General features: G+C 42.0%; 1 protein-coding gene across 1 annotated transcript; it reads right to left on the reverse strand.

Moving 5' to 3' along the window:
• Positions 1–218: 218 nt before the first annotated feature.
• dhcr7 (7-dehydrocholesterol reductase) lies at positions 219–18,638 on the reverse strand. Its single transcript, XM_034185553.1, has 8 exons — positions 18,587–18,638; positions 11,270–11,376; positions 9,723–9,945; positions 9,524–9,614; positions 7,750–7,963; positions 6,938–7,142; positions 1,002–1,133; positions 219–747 (listed from the first exon to the last, which is right to left on the reverse strand). The coding sequence occupies exons 2-8, from the start codon at positions 11,356–11,358 to the stop codon at positions 283–285; spliced, it is 1,419 nt and encodes a 472-aa protein (XP_034041444.1). The 5' UTR covers positions 11,359–11,376; positions 18,587–18,638; the 3' UTR covers positions 219–282.
• Positions 18,639–19,441: the final 803 nt, after the last annotated feature.

The following is a 19,441-nucleotide window of genomic DNA, read 5'->3' on the forward strand; positions in this document are numbered from 1 at the left end:
AGATAAAGGGTTTTAAAACATCAAAAAGGAAAGCCTGAACTAAAATGGTCACATGGTCATTCAGAAAATGTCTGATCATATTGATTAGTTTTTCTGTGCTGTCAAAATACTTTTGGGTACATGTTTTGAGACACCCTATATAATCAACAGCATTTTAGTGGAGTGGTGTGTTCCTGAAGACTTCACAACACACCTTGTAATTACAGTATGCTGTCATCCTATCTTATTTTTTAGTATGTGTCAAAAATCTGTTCCTCCACCCACGCTTCACCCCTCATCGCTCTAAAACACTTTGGGAATGAGGCGGTAAGGTACAACATCAGTGTAGTGTTCCCAGTCCTTTCCGTACTTGTTGCTGCAGCGGTGCTCATCACGTACACAGCGGTGAACCAACAGGATGGTCATATACACAATATAGAAATACGGCAGTAGGTGTCCGAACCCGCAGGCGGCGCAGTACGCCAGTGAGCCCATGAGATCACCAGTGTAGTTGAAGTGACGTGCCACGCCCCAGAAACCTGAAGTCAGGAGCTTGCTGTGGTGCACGCCACCGTCGCTGGAGAAATATGAGCTCTCAATGTATGTCGGCTTATGGCCCCAGATAGAGCAAGAGCCGTTGGTGCGTCGGAAAAGATCCTTCTGGTGGTTGGTGCTGCGGAAGATGTAATATCCAACAAGTCCCAGAGACAGGACGCCTAGAGCATGGGCAGTGGACAGATGGACAGGGTGGTAGACCAGATACAGACCCTGAACAGCAAAACATGGTCAAGTTGGGTATTATCTTAAAAATATACATGCATGTTTTTTTTTCTGAATGTGCTGTCAAAATGGTTACATTCAAGTCTGTCCTAATCTGTTTACACTGAATTTAAGAGTTAAAGAGATGGGGTCAAAGTTACATGACAGCATGTGGCACGTACAAAGTGATTAAACAAACAATTACGTCAAAGAAGGCTAGAGATGTCATGTTACTTTAACGTGGATGAGAAGGTGTTTCTTACCTGTAGTGTGTAGAGGTACGGCAGCCAAACGCAGTCTCCCCAACCCAGGTACCACCCAAAGTGGTCGTGGCAGATATCGATGGTTTTCAGGTACCATGCCTCATTCCAGAAGAAATCCAAGACATAAATTGCCTACAAAACAACAGCAGTAGTAATATTGAATAGTAATAATAGTAGCCCAGTAGGATTGGAGTTGAGATATCACTATGTGGACCTAGGTTTGACTGCCAGACATGCAAACTCCCTGTGTCTTTGGACAAGACACATAATCTACCTAGTCTCAGTCCACCCAGCTATATTATAATGGGTACCAGCCTTGGCAAGGTCAGGTCAGGCCTTGGAACATGTGCTGTTGCTGCATCCACCACACTGGGAGGACAACTGGTCCAACCCCACCTCTCAAAAGGGACAGGTGAAGCGTGGGCATCCCCTTAGCCTTCTCCAGCTGCTAGAGTCCTCAATACTAAGGGACCTGACTGAAATCCCATAGGTGACATTCCCTCACAACACAAGTGATGTTCCTCATCACCAGCCATGTGCAGCAGACACTCTCTGCTTGATGCTATACTATCAGGACAAATGGAAATTTGGCTTATATAGACTTAGTAGCGGGGCAGCACAGTGACTTAGGGGTTAGCACAGTTGCCTCAGCAAGAAGGTCATGGTTAAGATTCCCACCTGTGGCCTTTCTGTGTGGCGTATGCATGTTCACCTCGTGTTTGCATGGGTTCCCTCCAGGTGTTCCGGCTTCCTCCCACATGCAAAGACATGCAGGTTAGATGAACTGGAAACTGTAAATTGTCTGTAGGTGTGCGTGCAGGTGTGAATGTGCTGATTTCTCTATATGTGGCTCTGCGACAGACTGGCGTCCTGTCTAGGGTGCTGCCTCGCCCTATGACTGCTAGGATAGGCTCCAGCCCCCCAAGACCCCCAATTGGAGCAAGCGGTTGAAGATGAGTGAGTGAGACTTAGTGGCAATTGGTGTCTCCAAGAACTGGAGTTGCTATCTCAGCAGGACCATGCACAGTGTGACTCAAGGTCCCAATAACGCTTCTGGTCAAAGATCAATAAGTAATAGAATGGTGCTAGTGCATAGCTGAGTTACCCATTCTACGCACGGGTAATAGAGAAGAATTTTAGCCATGCCATTGTATATTTCATGTCACTTCAGTTAAGGTGTAGTAAGCTGCATTGCGTGTATGTTGTCATCATTCATTTTCATAGAGCAATTTGTGACATTCATGAGGCTCAAGTGAATGATGATTAAAAAGGTGATAGCATGTCATATCACTGCAATGCTCTGGCATGTACACAGCAGGTACATTTTAATTGAGAAAATGCGCGCTTTAACTGGCACGCGGTGCGCACTGGCTTGTTCAGATTGTATTGAAAGTGCACCCTAGCCAGCTGCTACTACGTAATAAGGAACGTGTGATGCTTGCTACTTTACCTGAGTACCACATGAACTGAGAAAATAAAGGTTCCAGTGAGCAGGTCTAATATATAAGGCTGACTGTGTGTGTTCGCGCACGTACGCTTTTAATGCAAGGGTCCCAGTGACCTCCCCCTTGGTTCCCCGTCACCATAGCAAGTTTGGTGTCGATTGCTTAATTTCTGTGGCTGTGCATAGCGAACACATGCACACACAGTCAGCTTTATATATTAAATTGGCAACATTTTACAGGCTTCAAATCTGTGGAAATGTGATAATGTTCAAGGTTGGGTGTCTATGCTTCTAGTCTTCGCAAATTTAGTGGGAACTAGTTGTAGAATTATTGAAAGTGGAGCATATTAGTGCACACAGAGATCGCTGTTTCTGGGAAAGATTTGGATATTCACTGTCTGCACATGTGTGAAAAAGAGGAGTTTGTTCTGTTCTGAGTTTACACTGTCTGTGTGTGGATCAAAACCAGATTTAATGTGAATAAATTCTGATCTTATCTCTGGAAAACTGGAAAGTTTATTCTGTACTGAGTTTAACCTGTGTGCAGACCAAAATCAGGTTTACAGACAGGTTAGGTTTCTCCATAAATTGAAACCAGCTCTCAGTCCTTTCCGCACACAGGAAAGGTAAACTCAATACAGAAACAAACTTCTCATTTTTTTGTGCATGTGCAGATAGCTCGCACATGCACAGATAGTGAATATACAAAACTGGTACGGGGGTCATCTCAGTACGTGACACTGACACACTCATTCCTTCTCCCCACCCACTTTTCTTTGTTAATTGTCATGGGGTCTGGTTTACCCATCATTGGTCCAAAGTATCTGCCTGGTTTTGTTGGACAACTTGTTCCGGTTCTGGCAAGATTGTCATGTTTATTTCTTTAAGGCTCATGCCATCAACTCCTTTTATTTTCCTCATTTCTTCAAAAATGCTTTTAAATTCACCACTGTCCATTGCTGAAAATCATCCAAACTCATCACCACGTCATCCATTTCCATGAATTTCATCTGTTCTGTCCAAAATTGTGTACTAAATCAACTTTTCCATCGCTTTTTGCGTTGGCTTTTCTACGTTGCTTTCAAAACATTGGCAGCTTATCGCTTCCGGGTCAGATTTTCACGAATGACCTTTGGTCATACCCATGATTCATTGTGCACGCTGAGGTAGCAGATTCACTTTATTGAGAAGAAGGCCAAACTAAGTAAGTAAGCAAGAATAATGATAATGTTATTTGTCAAGCACTTTCAGAGATTTCAAAGTGTCCTACAACAGAGCCCACAAGATGTTACGATACACAACATGAAGGGCTTAAAAAAATGTAATTATTAATATATAAATAAATGGTTTTATTTTAAAATCAGATTAGAAAATTTGAATCATAAAAGCTGCAGATAAGGATGTCAGAACATAAAACAAAACTATACTTCACAATCCTGAATGGTTATATGCCTTGCAGGTATAGCAAGTTTAAGTTTGGCCTGAAATACCTCAACAGAAGTTGATTGTCTCACTGCCTGTATAATCAGTTATTTTAAAAAAGTTTCTTTGTCCTCTCCATTTTCAAGACAGGCTTTTAGCTTGCCCCACCGGCAAACACTGCACAGCTATGTAGGCCATATTAGTGTTAGCTTTCCAATTCAGTGCTGGCCAGCTATCATCACTTTTGTTCCAAGTGAAAAGCTGAACCTGTCACGATTTGGCCCTGATTGGGGCTTTGATTCTATTTTTGCCTCTTTCTTTTCATCACCATCTGCCCCAGCTTTGACTTATTAGTTGTTTTATTTTTGTCATGTGTTTATTCTCTATTCTGTTTACTTATTGGTTAGTCATTTTGTTTCTTAGTCAGTTCCAGTTTAGTTTTGTCTTAGTGTTCATTTTCCTATTATTCTCTGATCAGTTCTTATGTAGGTTTTACCTTCTATGTTTATTATCTTTTGGTTTGCCTTTCTGTTCTCATGTTGACGTTCTGTTCATTCCAGTTCATAGTTGAATTATATTCTGTCCTCGGTTTCTGTTTGATCTTTTTTCTCCATTTTCCTCACGCCAATCTTATTATGTTCTCACTTCACGCCACTACACCTGCCTCATGTCTTTGTCTCTCACTTTGATTCTGTCTGCTTTGTGTTTTCTTTCATTCACACTCTTGGCACCTGTTCACATGTCTTTGTCTTTTCATCACTCCTCTTTGTGTTGTCTCCACCTCACTATCTTCCACACTGCACAATCTTTGTCCTATAACCATGCCCCCTTTCTAGATCATTCATCTCATGGACACCTTGTTAACTCCTGTCTATTTAAACTCCTCCTAGCCACCACACCTCTGCCAGTTTGTTGTCTTTTGTACACATTCCAGCTCTAGTATTCAGTCCTGTTTTTGCCTAGCCGTGTTACTGAATCCTGCTCTGTTTTCCTCGACCGCGCCTTTTGCCTCTACCCAGATGTCTGTGTTTGTTCGTGCCACGGAACCCTGCCCGACCATGACTGCGCTTTTTGCCTAACCCTGATTGTATCTCTGCTCCAAAGACTGATCACCTGTGTACCGTACCTGAGCCTGGAATAAAGACCATGATTCCTTTTACACCTAAGCCTAGTAGTCTGGGAGTCTGCATTGCGGGTCAAGCCACTTCAGGTGCCTGGCACCTGCCCTCCATGAGAGAACCCAAAAATCATTTAAAACAAAAACACAGGTTGAAAAATTTGAGAGTTATCCTTTAAAGCTGGAAGGTTTATACGAGGTCTGTTAGAAAAGTATCCGACCTTTTTATTTTTTTCAAAAACCATATGGATTTGAATCACGTGTGATTGCATCAGCCAAGCTTGAACCTTCGTGCGCATGTGTGAGTTTTTCACGCCTGTCGGTTGCGTCATTTGCCTGTGAGCAGGTTTTGAGTGAGGTGTGGTCCACCCCTCTCGTGTATTTTTTATTGCGAATAAATGTCTGAACGATATGGAGCTTTGCTGCATCAATTTTTTCCAGAAACTGTGAGAGACCTCTAGGTCTGGACTTGGAAACCAGCTGAAACCTCTGAACTCCAGGTCTGGACCTGCCCCAACATGTCCTGGAAGGCTTCATCACGGCGTTGCTTTGCGCCATGCAGCTCCACCACGACGCTCCTCTTTCCATGACAAAAACTCCTGTAACAGTAGAATGTGCCGTTCATTTCTAAACTGGACGCTGTCTTGATCCGGTATGTCGTCTGACTAGCACAGAAATTGTGAAAAGAGTGGACATCAGCATTTTTTCGGCACATTGAGACAGATGTGCGGAGGAATTCTGCGCGTCGCGGTCGAGCTGCATGGCGCAAAGCAACGCCGTGATGAAGCCTTCCAGGACATGTTGGGGCAGGTCCAGCTCATGCACAATCACAATCGGATAATCACACGACTGAAAAGCAACCGGAATCCATCTGAAATCCACCTTTAAGCCGTCCTGTGAGACCAACACTGAGGTGGTTTTGTCCCGCGTAATGAACGGCTCCGTGGTGCGTCCCTCCGCTTTTCTTTCCATGAAAAAAACTCCTGTAACGGTGGAATATACCGAAAAAGTGCTGATGTCCACATCTTCCCTTTTTGTGAAAGTCAGACGAGGTCCTGGATCAACAAAGGCTTCACGTTGGAAATGATCTGGTTGTTCCAGCGGGGTGTCAGCCTGTCGATGGGGGCTGGGAGCATGCCGCGCTCTCAGCAGTTGTGGGCGGTCTTTAAACCGTCTGGATCACTCCTTAAAGCCATATTAATTTTCCGAAAGGTGTCCACCTGGAGGTCTCTCACAGTTTCTGGAAAAAAATTGATGCAGCAAAGCTCCAAATTGTTCAGACATTTATTCGCAATAAAAAATAGACGAGAGGGGTGGACCACCCCTCACTCAAAGCCTGCTCACAGGCGAATGACGCAACCGACAGGCGTGAAAAAACTCACGCATGCGCACGAAGGTTCAAGCTTGGCTGATGCAATCACACGTGATTCAAATCCATATGGTTTTTGAAAAAAAATAAAAAGGTCGGATACTTTTCTAACAGACCTCGTATGTGCATGAAATACTGATGTCTCTCTCTGTGTGTGTGTGTGTAAGGGTCCTTTGTCAAACCAGATAATGCTTAAATTTGAACTTGCATTAAACTCTTTTATGACATCCAGCTCAAATTTGTTGATAATCAGATTTTGTCTGACTTGGTGCATGCAGGGAAGGATGGATGCATGAACAGACAGAGGACAATTCGTCACCCAAATTTCAGGCCTTACAGCTAGCAGAGGATAGTTGATAGATGAGATACTTTTGTATTCTGTGCAGAGCATGCCGTTAGCAAATAAACCAAAAAAAAAAAACCCGCACAGGTGTCCTGAGGACTGCTTTGAGTCAAAACATTGGTGGCAAGCTAATAAAACCTCTCACTCCATACACACATTCAAAGTTGAAAACATAACAACGATTATGCACCTTATATCTTACTCTTACTCTAGCAATAAAATAACAAAAGAAAATCCTTACCTGCAGTATATTCACCATAATCATGGAGTTAGTGATATGACCGTACAGTTCCTGCTGCTTGGCCATGTATGAAAGATTGATAAGAGTCCAGGCAACTATTCCAGGTCGGCCATTGAAGAACAGCTTGAAATCAAACCACTTGCCGATGCGTGGATTAAACTCAATGCCCATCATGTAGTTGTAGAAGACATTCCCTGTGAACTTGCTGCAGAGTCAAACATTGGTGGAGTTGAGGGTCATTACAATATTCACCAAGATACTATGAGTAAAGTTCAGATATTAAATTTAGCATAGATTCTGCTCTGTGTGAAATTAAATGATTTAGTTTTGAAAGAGCTAGTACAACTCTGGGGTGAAGTGGGTCCAAACCTTTGACTTTTTACTTTACTCCTGCATACTCTCATGTTTAACTGGCAGCAGAAACATTAGTAACGCTGCTTCAATCCTCCACCATGTTTGACATTGTCACAAACTTTCAAAGCGGTCTGCAGTGCCATTAGGGATATTTTCATCTGTGCCAACATACTGGATGCATTTCAGCAGTGACACAGTTTGAAACGCAAAGAGATTTACAGAAATGGAACCTAGATCTGGTGTTATTTTTTTGTATTAAAAAGAATAGTGATTGTGTGCTCATTGAGCAGAAGCTCAATCATTGTTTACTCGACTTCATTATGACTGACAATTAAACCTGTGAAGCAAATTAAATGGGGATGGGGGGTAGGCAGGCGGTGCACTCTGGTCCAACTAAACCACAAACTTTGGATGAAGTTCAGATAACTCCTACTTGCCCAGTCATGCTCAGTACTCACCAGTCCTCAGGGTTTGTGGGGAAACAGTAGGCCTTTAAGAAAGCAAAGGTAGACACGGCATAGCCCAGTATGTTGGTGCACCACAGGAGGGGGATCCAGTTGTCAAATATGATGGTGAGAGAAAACCAGTGAAAGTAGCAGGTGTTGGCAAACCACAATGCGTGGGTGATCAACCAACACTGCAGTCCATTGATCTCATACTTATTAATCAGACCTGGAGGATGGACAGCACAAGAGAGTATGACTGAAAAGTGAATATCGTAGTTACCACCACTGCTTTCAAAATAAAATCCAAGCATGAGTGCTCTTATAATGTGAAGCACAGGCATAGTCCAATTACTGCTTTAACGGTATCCTATGGTTTGAAAATGCTAAAGTTGGTAGGCTGCCAAGACTTCTTATCTTGATCTGTGTAAATAATCCTGATCATTACACAAAGTCCACTTTAAGGATGGCACAATACTACTTACTCATGATCTATACCAATAGTGGGACTCCCAGTATCTGTCAATATGATACCTTTTTTCTTGTCCTAAAACAACTAATCGGTAAACAAATACATTTGCTGGATGTACTACACTATCTTAGCCATTCAACAAAAGATCACGTCAAACTGTGAAACAAATAGCCCACAGCAACAGCATACTCAGATGTGCAATAAAAGACTCGGATTGGATTTTCTTTTTTAATTTCCAAATATCCAATCCAGTAATTATGGACCGATTCCATTCCAAAATATTATATTGGTGCACCCAAAATCCCATCTGTGAGTTTTTTATAGTCATATCAGAAGGAGTGAGGGAATATTTTGGTTATCAAAAACAGACAGCCACAGCAGAGGAAAGCCACGAAATGTGCAAAGTAGGGTTGCAAAAAAACAAAAAACAAACAACAACAAAAAACAAACAAACAGTAAAAGACCAGTGAAACCAAAGATGGCCGAAATCTCAAAAAGAGGGCTCAGCAATGTTAAAAAACAACAACAACAACAACAAAAAACACAATAACAACAAAACAAAAGTGGTTTGCAGCCTTGACTATGAATTATTACTGCAGGTTATCACTATTACAAAATGTGGTAATTGTAGGAATGGAGAAAAATCAGGTGTGTCCATACATTTGACTGATACGTGACTCCTTAATCCATCTGCTGCCCCCCCCCCCCCCCCCAAAAAAAAAAACCCAGTCAGCATCAGCACAAACATAAAACTCCATTTTTTTGACCAGGTAACATCAACATAATCTCTGATGCTTAAAGCATATTTCATACAAAACAAGAGATAACATTGATGACTAAAAAAAAATAATAAAAAAATAATGAATGGGAAAAAGGGTCAAATTTGACAGAATGTTAAACAAGCTGTCTCTTAAGGAATTGCACTGCAAAATTCTATTATTGACCACAGATTTAGTATGGTTATTGATAAACTGAATCCATTTGGGGTCATCATTTTTCTTCTGTGTTCAACTTAATAAAATTACTACAATACAGATTATTATGTATCAAGCTTCTTTAGAGCACAAGAAAACTGACTTTAGTTCAATAACAAACTGAAGCTAGAATTACCAAGCAAAAGCAAAGTGCCTTTAACTTCTTAGTTCAGTTTGAAAAATTACAGAATAAACGGCAGTAATTCAATGTATATTTTCGACAGAAACAGAAATGATGATTATGGACATTTAAGGGCACCTGTGGGAAATAATTAATTGCAAAAAAACTAACTTCCCAGAACTATTTTTACTGAAAAAAAAAGTTTGTGTTTTCACTAAATACCAGCAGGAGTTCGTGCTCCTTCCTGCACACCACCAACATAGCCAGGAATGAACTTATGAGTGACATCAGGAACACACACATACAGGAAAACCTAAACAGCAAACAGAGCAACAACAAACTCATCAACATGGCTGTGTGACTGAAGCTGGAGAAATACGAGTTTGTGACAGCATCTCATGTCACCTCTCCTATTCCCTACCTGGAAGGACACCCAGATGGAATATAGCTTGGCAGCGGACCAGGAGAAGGAGGGTGCCTGGGCCCAGATGGAGAGCAGAGTGGTCTCCCCATGATACAGTGCCAACAGAGGCTGGCTGATGGAGCACTGGTACTGGTCACAGGCCATTACAAAGAAGAAAACAATGAAAGGGGCAAAGCAAAGGAGTGCAATCACACCAATCAAGGAAAACAAGTCCACCTCCCTGGAAAAAAAAACAACAAACAAACAAAAACACATGCATCCTATGAGAACAGTTCAATATATGCAGACTCAGTTTGAAAAAGGAACAAACAATTGTTTTGCTGAAATACATTGTTACCATAATTTCCAGACTATATGTCACACCAGAGTATGCAAAATTAATTTAATCGACACACTGTTTATCTATAACACAAACACCATTTTAATGGGCAGCACGGTGGCTTAGTGGTTAGCACTGTTGCCTCACAGCAAGAAGATCATGGGTTCGTTTCCCACCTGTGGCCTTTCTGTGTGGAGTTTACAAGTTCTCCCCGTGTTTGTGTGGGTTTCCTCCCACATCCAAAGACATGCAGGTTAGGTGAATTGGAAACTTTATAATTGTCCATATTTATAATATTTTTCCCCTGTTTCTTTTATTACTGTTTCAACCCGTCTAATACTTCTCTTAGTTACTTTTTCAGTGTAACTGCTATGAATTTTAGCTCATTATTTTACTCCTGTGTGAATCTTAGGAGTGGTTAGCATTTTCGTTAGCAGTTAGTCTGTGCTACCTTGGCTATACTCTTGAAATTTCTGGTGCACAAAATACACTACTTTACACTTTACATAAATGCTGCGTGATGCTGGCAGATAGGGTGGCTCTTTAGGAGAACTGTGTCCGTAAGCTATAACAGCTTTGTAGCTCAGTGGAGTTAGATATTACGGGCACTCCAGACGAGGTTAGCGTTGGGCTGGCTAGTGTGCCCATTAGCATTAGCCTAGAAATGCCGGCTGTGGATGACGGCATTCAACCTGTGGTTAGGCGGAGGAAGTCACATAGGGCTTGGTGCCCGGTTGCACTACCCCAATCACACTCGCCACTGTGAACTGTGAACCGGTTTTCTCCCTTGGATTTGCCTGATGTGAGTTCTTTGAGACCATGGGTGACGTCCACTCCTGTCTCCAGGCTGAAACGCCAGGCTTTAGTGATAGGGGATTCTATCACCCGCAAAGTCAGGTTACAGACACCGGTATTCCTGGGGCTAGAGCTCCCGACATTGCCTCCCATCTTAGGGTGCTAATGCTGCAGAAGGCAGACGAAGGAGCATGACACTAGATAAAGTCACATTGTTATTGGCGTTGGCGCCAATGATGTCAGGATGAAACACTCTGACTTCCGACACAACTGACTTCTGTGAATCTGGATCAAATGTAAGACAAACTGAGTCTGAGCTTCCCTGCTCAAACCAAAGTGGATGCACCACAATAAAACCTAAAGGAGCAGTGCACCTAATCTGTGTAATAAAAAAAATGACAGAGAAATCTGTGGCACAACATGAACTCACCATGCTCTTCCCCACTGCGCTGGCTCTTTCCTCTCCTCAGAGGGTTTCCCATTGGCCCCGTGTTTGGTACGTCTCCTGGTGGCCTCCATGGCCACTGTGCCAGTCACCTGTGGTGACGTACCAAATAATAACAATTGCATCCTACGCTGTGCTTAAGACAAACAGTCAGTGTGGTCAATGGAAAAATTAATTCTGTCTGCAAACAAACATCTGAGTGACTCTCAAAAGCATTAGTAGGTTAAAACAGACCTATACGTAGACTTTTCTGTGCAACAGATTGAATTAAGCCTCAATTCCTGCAAAAATGGCTATATTATTTCAAACGATTTCCATAATAATAATACAGTAAGTAACATCATGAAAAGAGTAGTGATCATTGCAAGCAAGACTGGAATTTTTATGTTATTGAAGAATTACCTCATTTGAATGAGGGATATCTGATAATATACAACATCAGACTATGACTGAATCTCAGTTCTTCTCCTTACCCCTTCCCCTCCGATTTGCGCGGGCACAAGAGACAGAGGGGTGTCTCAAATCTCTTTTTGGAGCGAGGCGAGGGCTCCAAACCCCTCCAAATGGAGTGAATCTGGATGCACACTCCGTTTGAAGGGGTAGGAGGAGCTTACTGCTGTCTCCACAGAAACAAACATCGCGCTGAAAGAGCCGCACAAATGAAACGGCTTTCATTACAAATTACGCTGTTTAAAAAGTTATAACTTGACAAAAAACTTTACAGGCAGTTGTCTATGACAGCAACGTGTATGCTGCTGGATGCATGTTCCATATATTGTCATTCTGAGGAATATCGTAACTTCGCTCGTGTGCTGAGGCGTTATAATGCATATACACACGAACGCTAAGATAAGACACTTTTATATCTCACAACAGAGAAAAACATGATAAAGGATAAGCACGTTAGTTTGTATGTTCATAAATCTTTGGATAATATCAATCCCCGATGTTGGATTTCAAGGTCTGTAAGACGGCAGTTCGAGACAGGTCATTTTTTTCCCCCTAAGGCAGAGGGGTGTCTCAATTCATAGGGCTAGGGGCATACCCCTTTGCCTTACCCCTTGTTTTAAAGGGGTAGGTGTAGGGGTAGGGGCAAGGCCAAGGGGAAGGGGTACAAAAGAGAATTTGAGATTAGGCCTATAACTCTGACTTGTCTGTAAGATACATTTCTATTTGATACCATATAGTGACAGAATTTAACTTACCCCCCATCGACAAAAACATATTGTCCCACTGGAGCAAAACACTTATCCAAATCTGCTTATATGGCACCACAGTCTCATTTGAACACTGCGTGAAATCGCAGGATTTGACCGCTCCGGTTATGCAATATATACACAGCATAACTTCACATGGAAAAGTGGTGTACTGTTTGGTTTTTGGCTGCAAGCACCAAAGCAGTCGCAAAAAGTATTTTTTTTTTCAGTTCCCAGTGGCGAAGGGAAGATGAGGCAAACAGGAGACGTCGTGTCGGTAAGTGTTAACTGACGCAGCTAACCAGTAGCTCCATTCTCTCGCCTGCAAAACCACCTCGACATATTTGTGCTCAGGGTCATAAACAAACCGCAACACATGTCCACTTTCCACTGCATCGTCACTTTTCCTTTGCATTTTCACTTTGTTTGCATGTAATTTGCCCAAAAACTCAGAGAAAATGGTGTGGTTTTTTAGCCTGGAAGTACAGAAATTATCTCAGATTTTACCCCTTTAGCACCTGCCCTCAAACGAGACTGCGGTGCCCAATTGGTTTGCCTGTCTATAATGTAATTTGTTTTGGATTTTCCCCTGGTTTGTTTTGCTTTCACACCGTAACATTTCAAGGCAGATTAAAATGTGTAAATAAAACCAACACGTAAGTAAACTGTCCTGTTATTGGTCAGAAGTAGGACATATATAGAAAAATTCAAATTTATTACAAACTGGCTATTCGTACATAGCCTTATTAGTAAAGCCCCAGTCACACATAGCAAGAATGTGCAGGAACCAGGCCGACACAGCAAATATGGCCATAATCCAGACGCAGTCGGGAGGAAAAGAGGCGTGGCCAGCCGTGTCAGCTGCAGGACGCAGCCCAAACATATTTCAGACAACAGTCAGATGACACAGAGTGCTGTCAGACAGCACCGACATTGGAGCTGTCACTCACTCACACAATCAAATCCCCGCTCGTCCTCACATTCTCAGCGCTAAAGTGACCTCTGATCAGGAGGAGGGTGCGCTGGCAGGAGTGTGTATGTCTCACATGACGAAGTGCGTGCGTGTTCGTGCGTAGAACAAGTGATCCAAACAGCATGTGTGTGTGTGTGGCCAGATGACAAGTTCACTTAGCTGCGTGCGTGTGTTCATAATGGCTGAACGAGCCGCTATGCGTGTGTGCCTGCATGCATAGAACAGGTGATCAAAGTAGTGTGTGAGTGTGTGGCTGAAATGTTCGCTCAGCTGCGTGTATGTGTGTTCATAAAGGCTGTGCCAGCTGCCCTGCATACACACATGGGGCGCATATGTGCACGCAAGCACAGGAGCTGTCCATCGAGAGAGCGCACAAAAAGGCTGACAACTGTCATTAATTGCCTGTTTGTGTACAGTCTGGTGAAAAATCCCTTTAGGTGTTTGATCACTTGCATTGCTCGATTTTATTCGTCCGGCTGAACTCCATAACTGCTGCTGAACTGTGCTGGCCGAGCACCAACTTCCCACAGGTGCAAAACATTCTTCAGACATAACCAGTGAACTTTTTCTTCTCTCTTTAACTTTTTTTTTTGTGGCCATTTTACTTGATACACATCTTAACACAACTGTAGGTGGATTACTGTGCAGGACGTCACTTCACATGGGATTTATTTATGCCAGAGGTGGATTACGTGTTTATTAGCTGACTGATGTTGCCAGCACACATGCTGTGGAGCGCGGGGTACGGGAGGTGAGTTGCATGTTTATTTATGCTGCCATGAGCTGAAGAAACATTTCCACATCATCCCTGTTACAGACTTAGGAGGTGAACATGTAACAATACGTGCATTATAGCGGCGACATCCCCTTCAGCTGCACTGTGGGGCGCTGCACCAAGCCTCTGATGCGCGCACAGTGCCACATACATGTAATTGCATAACAACATGTCCTTTACCCTCCCAGACCAGGGTCCAGTGGAGGTGGACATACATGGCACAACATGATCAGATCATTTCAGATTCTGTTTTGATGCTGTCAGAATATGTAGACTGCGATCAGATGACGCACAAACTGCAGCTAGATGGCCGTCAGATGTGCACCACATCTTGATAGTGTCAACAGTGTTTTGCACATGTACAACACACTTAGGACAGCTGAGCGAATGGGACCAACTATGCAGATGCTCACAGACTGCCGTCCATTGGTCTTCAGACCGCACCTCAATATTTCCTGATTGTGGCCAGATGTGTCATTCTGACGCAGTTCGGCTACAATCGGTGTATGTGCGATAGTTGTATTCGTCCCTTCAGCTTCTCCTTTGGGGTCACCACATGCTGATTTGGCACAAGTTTTACACTGGATGCCCATCCTGATGTAACTCCACATAACAGAGACTGGTCAGGGGTGGCCGTGAACCAGGACCCTTCTGCATGGGAAATAACCACACTAACTGTTAGGTCACCACCCCTTCCTCATAAACTTAATGATTCCAAATTCTATTTTTATGTAGCCCAGTCATCTTAGTGTTTATAGTTAGGGTTAAAGGTTATGGTTCTGGGTTATGGTTTGGGTTAGGGGTTACTGTTAAGGTTAGGAGTTAGGTTCAGGATTAACATTAACTTTTAAAATTAGGTTTAAAGTTTCTTCACGGGTATACATGATGACAACACGCTATGAGTGACTGCAGAATGTGAGATGCTGTGGCCTAGTGGTAGGGTGTTGCAGCTGTGAATAACGTTACGGTTTCACATCCCAATCATGTCAAACATTCCCCTCTACCAACTCACATATTAGCTAAATGACTGTGGTAAAGTTACAACGATCGATAACTAGGAATATTTTTTTAAACACAGAACGTGTTTAAGAGCATCACTTCAAGAAGGCAATTTCAGCTCTACAAATGGATAGAAAAAAGGAATTGTGTCAACAATATGTGATCTACTACACTGACCACGCAGATGTACTATGCACAAATAGAACTTTGTGTTATTAATATGTCTACGCACAACTAGGCACTGCTAATTTATTATTACTCTGCCCTTTTTGGATATAAGAGACCTTAAAAATGTGTATCCAAAAATACGATAAAAGATTTAATAAACATTACAGGTGTAAACTATAAATAAAACTACCGTATCTTCCAGCGTATAAGTTACACCTGTCAAAAAATGCCTCTTGAAGGGGAAAAATATATACAAGTCACTCTGGAGTATAAGTTTCATGTTTTCTGTATGTGGAAAACACTCTTTGGCACAGAGTTTTAAATTCTTTTGAAACTTTTAAATTCAAAAAATAATCAAGCTTAACAAATCAACATGCGACAGACAACATATTATGTTATGTTCTCCACTCAGACTGCAATAGCCAATCACAGATTAGCCTTTCTGTCCATCATTTACCTGTATTTTGGCATTCTTGGCGCCAGAAAGTTATGTTGGATCCAAAAGGATCCAAAAAGGCTAGGACCAAAAGTTATATTGGATCAGTTCCCACTGACCAATAGCGTTAGAGCTTACTGCCAACAGCTGGCAAATCAGAGTGCGGCATATGAAGGTCAGGAACTAGCTGACAGACGCTGGTTGAAAAAATGGCAACAAACATGTCAACAACAGCAGAAAATTGTCTGCCAGCGAGGTTTGCTGAGTTCACAGAGGAGGAACTGGTGGAAATATTGAACCCCAAGGATGCCAAAAACACTAAGAAGGTAGACAAGCACGCTACTGATGTTTTAGAAGCATTCATTGCATCAGAATCAATCATATGCTGTTCACAACAAAATTAATTGATCTAATTTACTTGCCTCTTTGTTGTTTGCTTAATTTGGGAGGGGGGTGGAGAACATAACAATTGATGGATGGCAAGTCGTCCAACATAGAGAAATGTTGGATTCAGAAAAGTTATATTGGACTCAGCTACGCCTCGTCCAATATAACTTTTCTTCATCCAATATTTCTCTATGTTGGACTCCTTACCATCCATTATTTGTATGTTATCTTGGGCACTGAGAATACGGGCCCGGATCAGAGTTGACAGTCCTACAGTGTGCACACTGTGAACGCAATACATGAGCACAGATCATCCAAATGTGCCTGGGTGAACCTGAAAAGATGGTCTGGAGAACAGTCCCTGTGTACTTGGGTACAGTTCAAACATGGTGTGAAAGCAAACTATACCAAAACATAGAAGTGGACTATTACTTGAGCTGTGAATAAATAACTATGCAACAATGTTTTTCAAACATGGCAGTGAAATAATCTTTCTGTTCTGCTGAAGAAATGAAATGGTGACAGTAAATGTGGGCTGATGAAAGTAAACAGTCACAAGCGAAGCGAAGTGCACATCTCACGCCGCGCGGTGCATTATGGGTAGGCTAAATTTTTCAACTATCAATCCACAAGGTATGGCGGCGGAAAGCAGCGAGGAGTGCTATGATTTGGATCATTTCAACCGCTGGAAAGTTGACAATTTAAAGCGTTTTTGTCAGCTCCGCGGACTGCCTGTTGCAACCAGGACTACGTACGTCATTGGACAGAAATGGCTGCCCTTGCGTATGCTGCATCATTACAGAAACTACCGTTAATGCCGACAAAGGAGGAAGAGAGAGCTGCTGTCGAAAATGACCAGTCCGTGTTGATAGTTGGAGACAAATTTCTGACCCCTTGAAGGCAACTGACGGATGGTTAGACAAAGTCCAGAGACTGAAACTGTGGATATCGCAGAATATTTGCTAAGCAGGGATGAGAAATTGTGACTCCGCTGGCTTCATAATGACTACAATGAAGGTGAGTCTCACATATTAACCTCTTTGGTGTCATGTTTGTTTTGATAAGTTGACAGACATACAATGATATGTTCATGCATGCAGTTCGTTTATAGAACATGTCAATTTTACAATATTACGCACCACGTCATTCATGGCGTGACATTACAGTCATAAGCCGATGCACGAAAACGGCGTCATCAGCCACATTATAATTCGGCACAGTTTCAGGATATTGACAAAATAAGTGTGTGCAAGAAACTTACAATTTTAGTCCGTCTTTTACATCCATCTGGATATTTCTTTTCTGTGGGGAAATTGTGTAGAATGAACGGAGGTTTACAACCACATTTCTTCTTCTTTGTCTTTGTGTGGACTCAGGGGAGCTTTGCAATTGTGTGTTTTCAGCCAACTTTCAAGCCTATAAATTCCATTCAAGCATTTGAAAACAGCACAGTGCGCATCTGTCATTATTGTATGTGTCACTTAAGGCTTAAAGCCTTTGAAACAATCCTTGTAAGCCTTAACGTTTACAGTCTGCTAATGCTACTGTATACGGAATTCAATGGGAGTGGTGGGAGTTTGGTAGTTGGGATTTTTGCCCCTGTTTGACCCACGCATGCGCAGATGCGTTGCACACTTCGCTTACTGATGTTACCAACAAAAATTTCTGAGATTTTTGGAATAATCCTAGAGTATTTACAAGTACATGCGTTCACTATATAAATGTGGTGTGACGATGGAAGTGTACCAAACAACATTACAATGTGAAATCTGGTCAATCACATCTGATGCACCCTCAAATAGCTCATTCAGTCCACACCAGCATTTACATGTGTGTTCATACCACCCCAAACAAACCAACATATCAGAAGCAGACTGAACCCAACCAAACAGGTGTGAGAAAAAGCCGTAAGTAACCTGTGTCCAATGTCTGCGGTCTCACGGCATCAGAGATCAGACATTAAACCAATGATCACATGTGCAGGCACCAAATAGAATTAGAACTTTTTCACATTCATGAATGGCAAAAAACAAAAAAACAAAAACAAAAACAGAGAAGTGTCACTTCAGCCAGTAATGTGAACATTGCCTCCGTACAAAACAAGAATCAACAGGTTTCAGCCGTAAAAATACCTGGACTGGAATGTATAGATTTCGGGTGAGATTAGTCATACTAAAAGCAACAAATTATTCAGAATGTGTGTTTTCAAACTCCTCGCAGTTTGTTTCTTTTTTCATTGCATCACAATCATCGGGGGGGGAGACGAACTGAGCAGCAAGAATGACATTCGAAATTATTAACAGCACTGTTCAAAAAGCCTGGACCGACAACACGAAATAAAACGACCCAAAAGTATTTTATTACTCACTTTAGAGTCAAATAGAAGATCCCCGTTCGGTTCCTTGAAAAACTGCAGCCGAAGATATACAGTAACAGCACAAACCCCGCCCACTGAGGGACAGCGCTGACAGATTAAACCAATTGTATCCGTGCATGGGCGGGGTTTCGGAGTGCGTCAGCGCTCTCATTGGCTAATGCCGACTGAAGCCACCAAGCGCCTGATGAACGTCTTCGACGCAGAGCCATCAGCATGTTATCTTTTTATTTCCTAACTTGGATCCTGACATCAGGAGCCAAAGTTCACTTTGGCTCACAATGTAATAAAAAATTCAAAATGTTCGCGAAACAAACTTAATAACTGAAATTTTACCAACTACATTGGCGCATCTAATTTAAACACACAAAATGTGATCAGCCATGTGAGCATCATTAATATAATCATTCCTTTTCAAAGAAACGACCTCTAATTAATTTTATTTTATTTATTTATGTGTTTGTTGCATTTTCCACACCATCTAACCTCTTTCTGACTTGGCGTTGTGATATTTTGGTTTTCTTTTTCTATTTTTTGGAACACTAAGCTGTAATTGTCATAGTTAAATTAATTTTTAAAAACACTTGAAACCTTCTGGTTATTTCATAAAGGGAATTGACGTATTCTAAACTCATTACATAAACATAAACAGACAAAAAAAAAAAACAACTTTTTTATGACATTCAAATTTTTGGGGATGCAAATGATGCATTTGATTCTGATTAATATGATGTTTTATCATGAATCAGCAGTTGTGCAAGATTACTTACTTGCTGGTTATGGTAAAAAAAAAAAAAAAGTCCAGTGCAGTTGTTCTCAGTGATGTCTATATGGGGCCATTATTGCAGC

The sequence above is a fragment of the Thalassophryne amazonica genome, chromosome 2, assembly GCF_902500255.1.
Source record: "Thalassophryne amazonica chromosome 2, fThaAma1.1, whole genome shotgun sequence".
NCBI classification, from domain to species: domain Eukaryota; kingdom Metazoa; phylum Chordata; class Actinopteri; order Batrachoidiformes; family Batrachoididae; genus Thalassophryne; species Thalassophryne amazonica.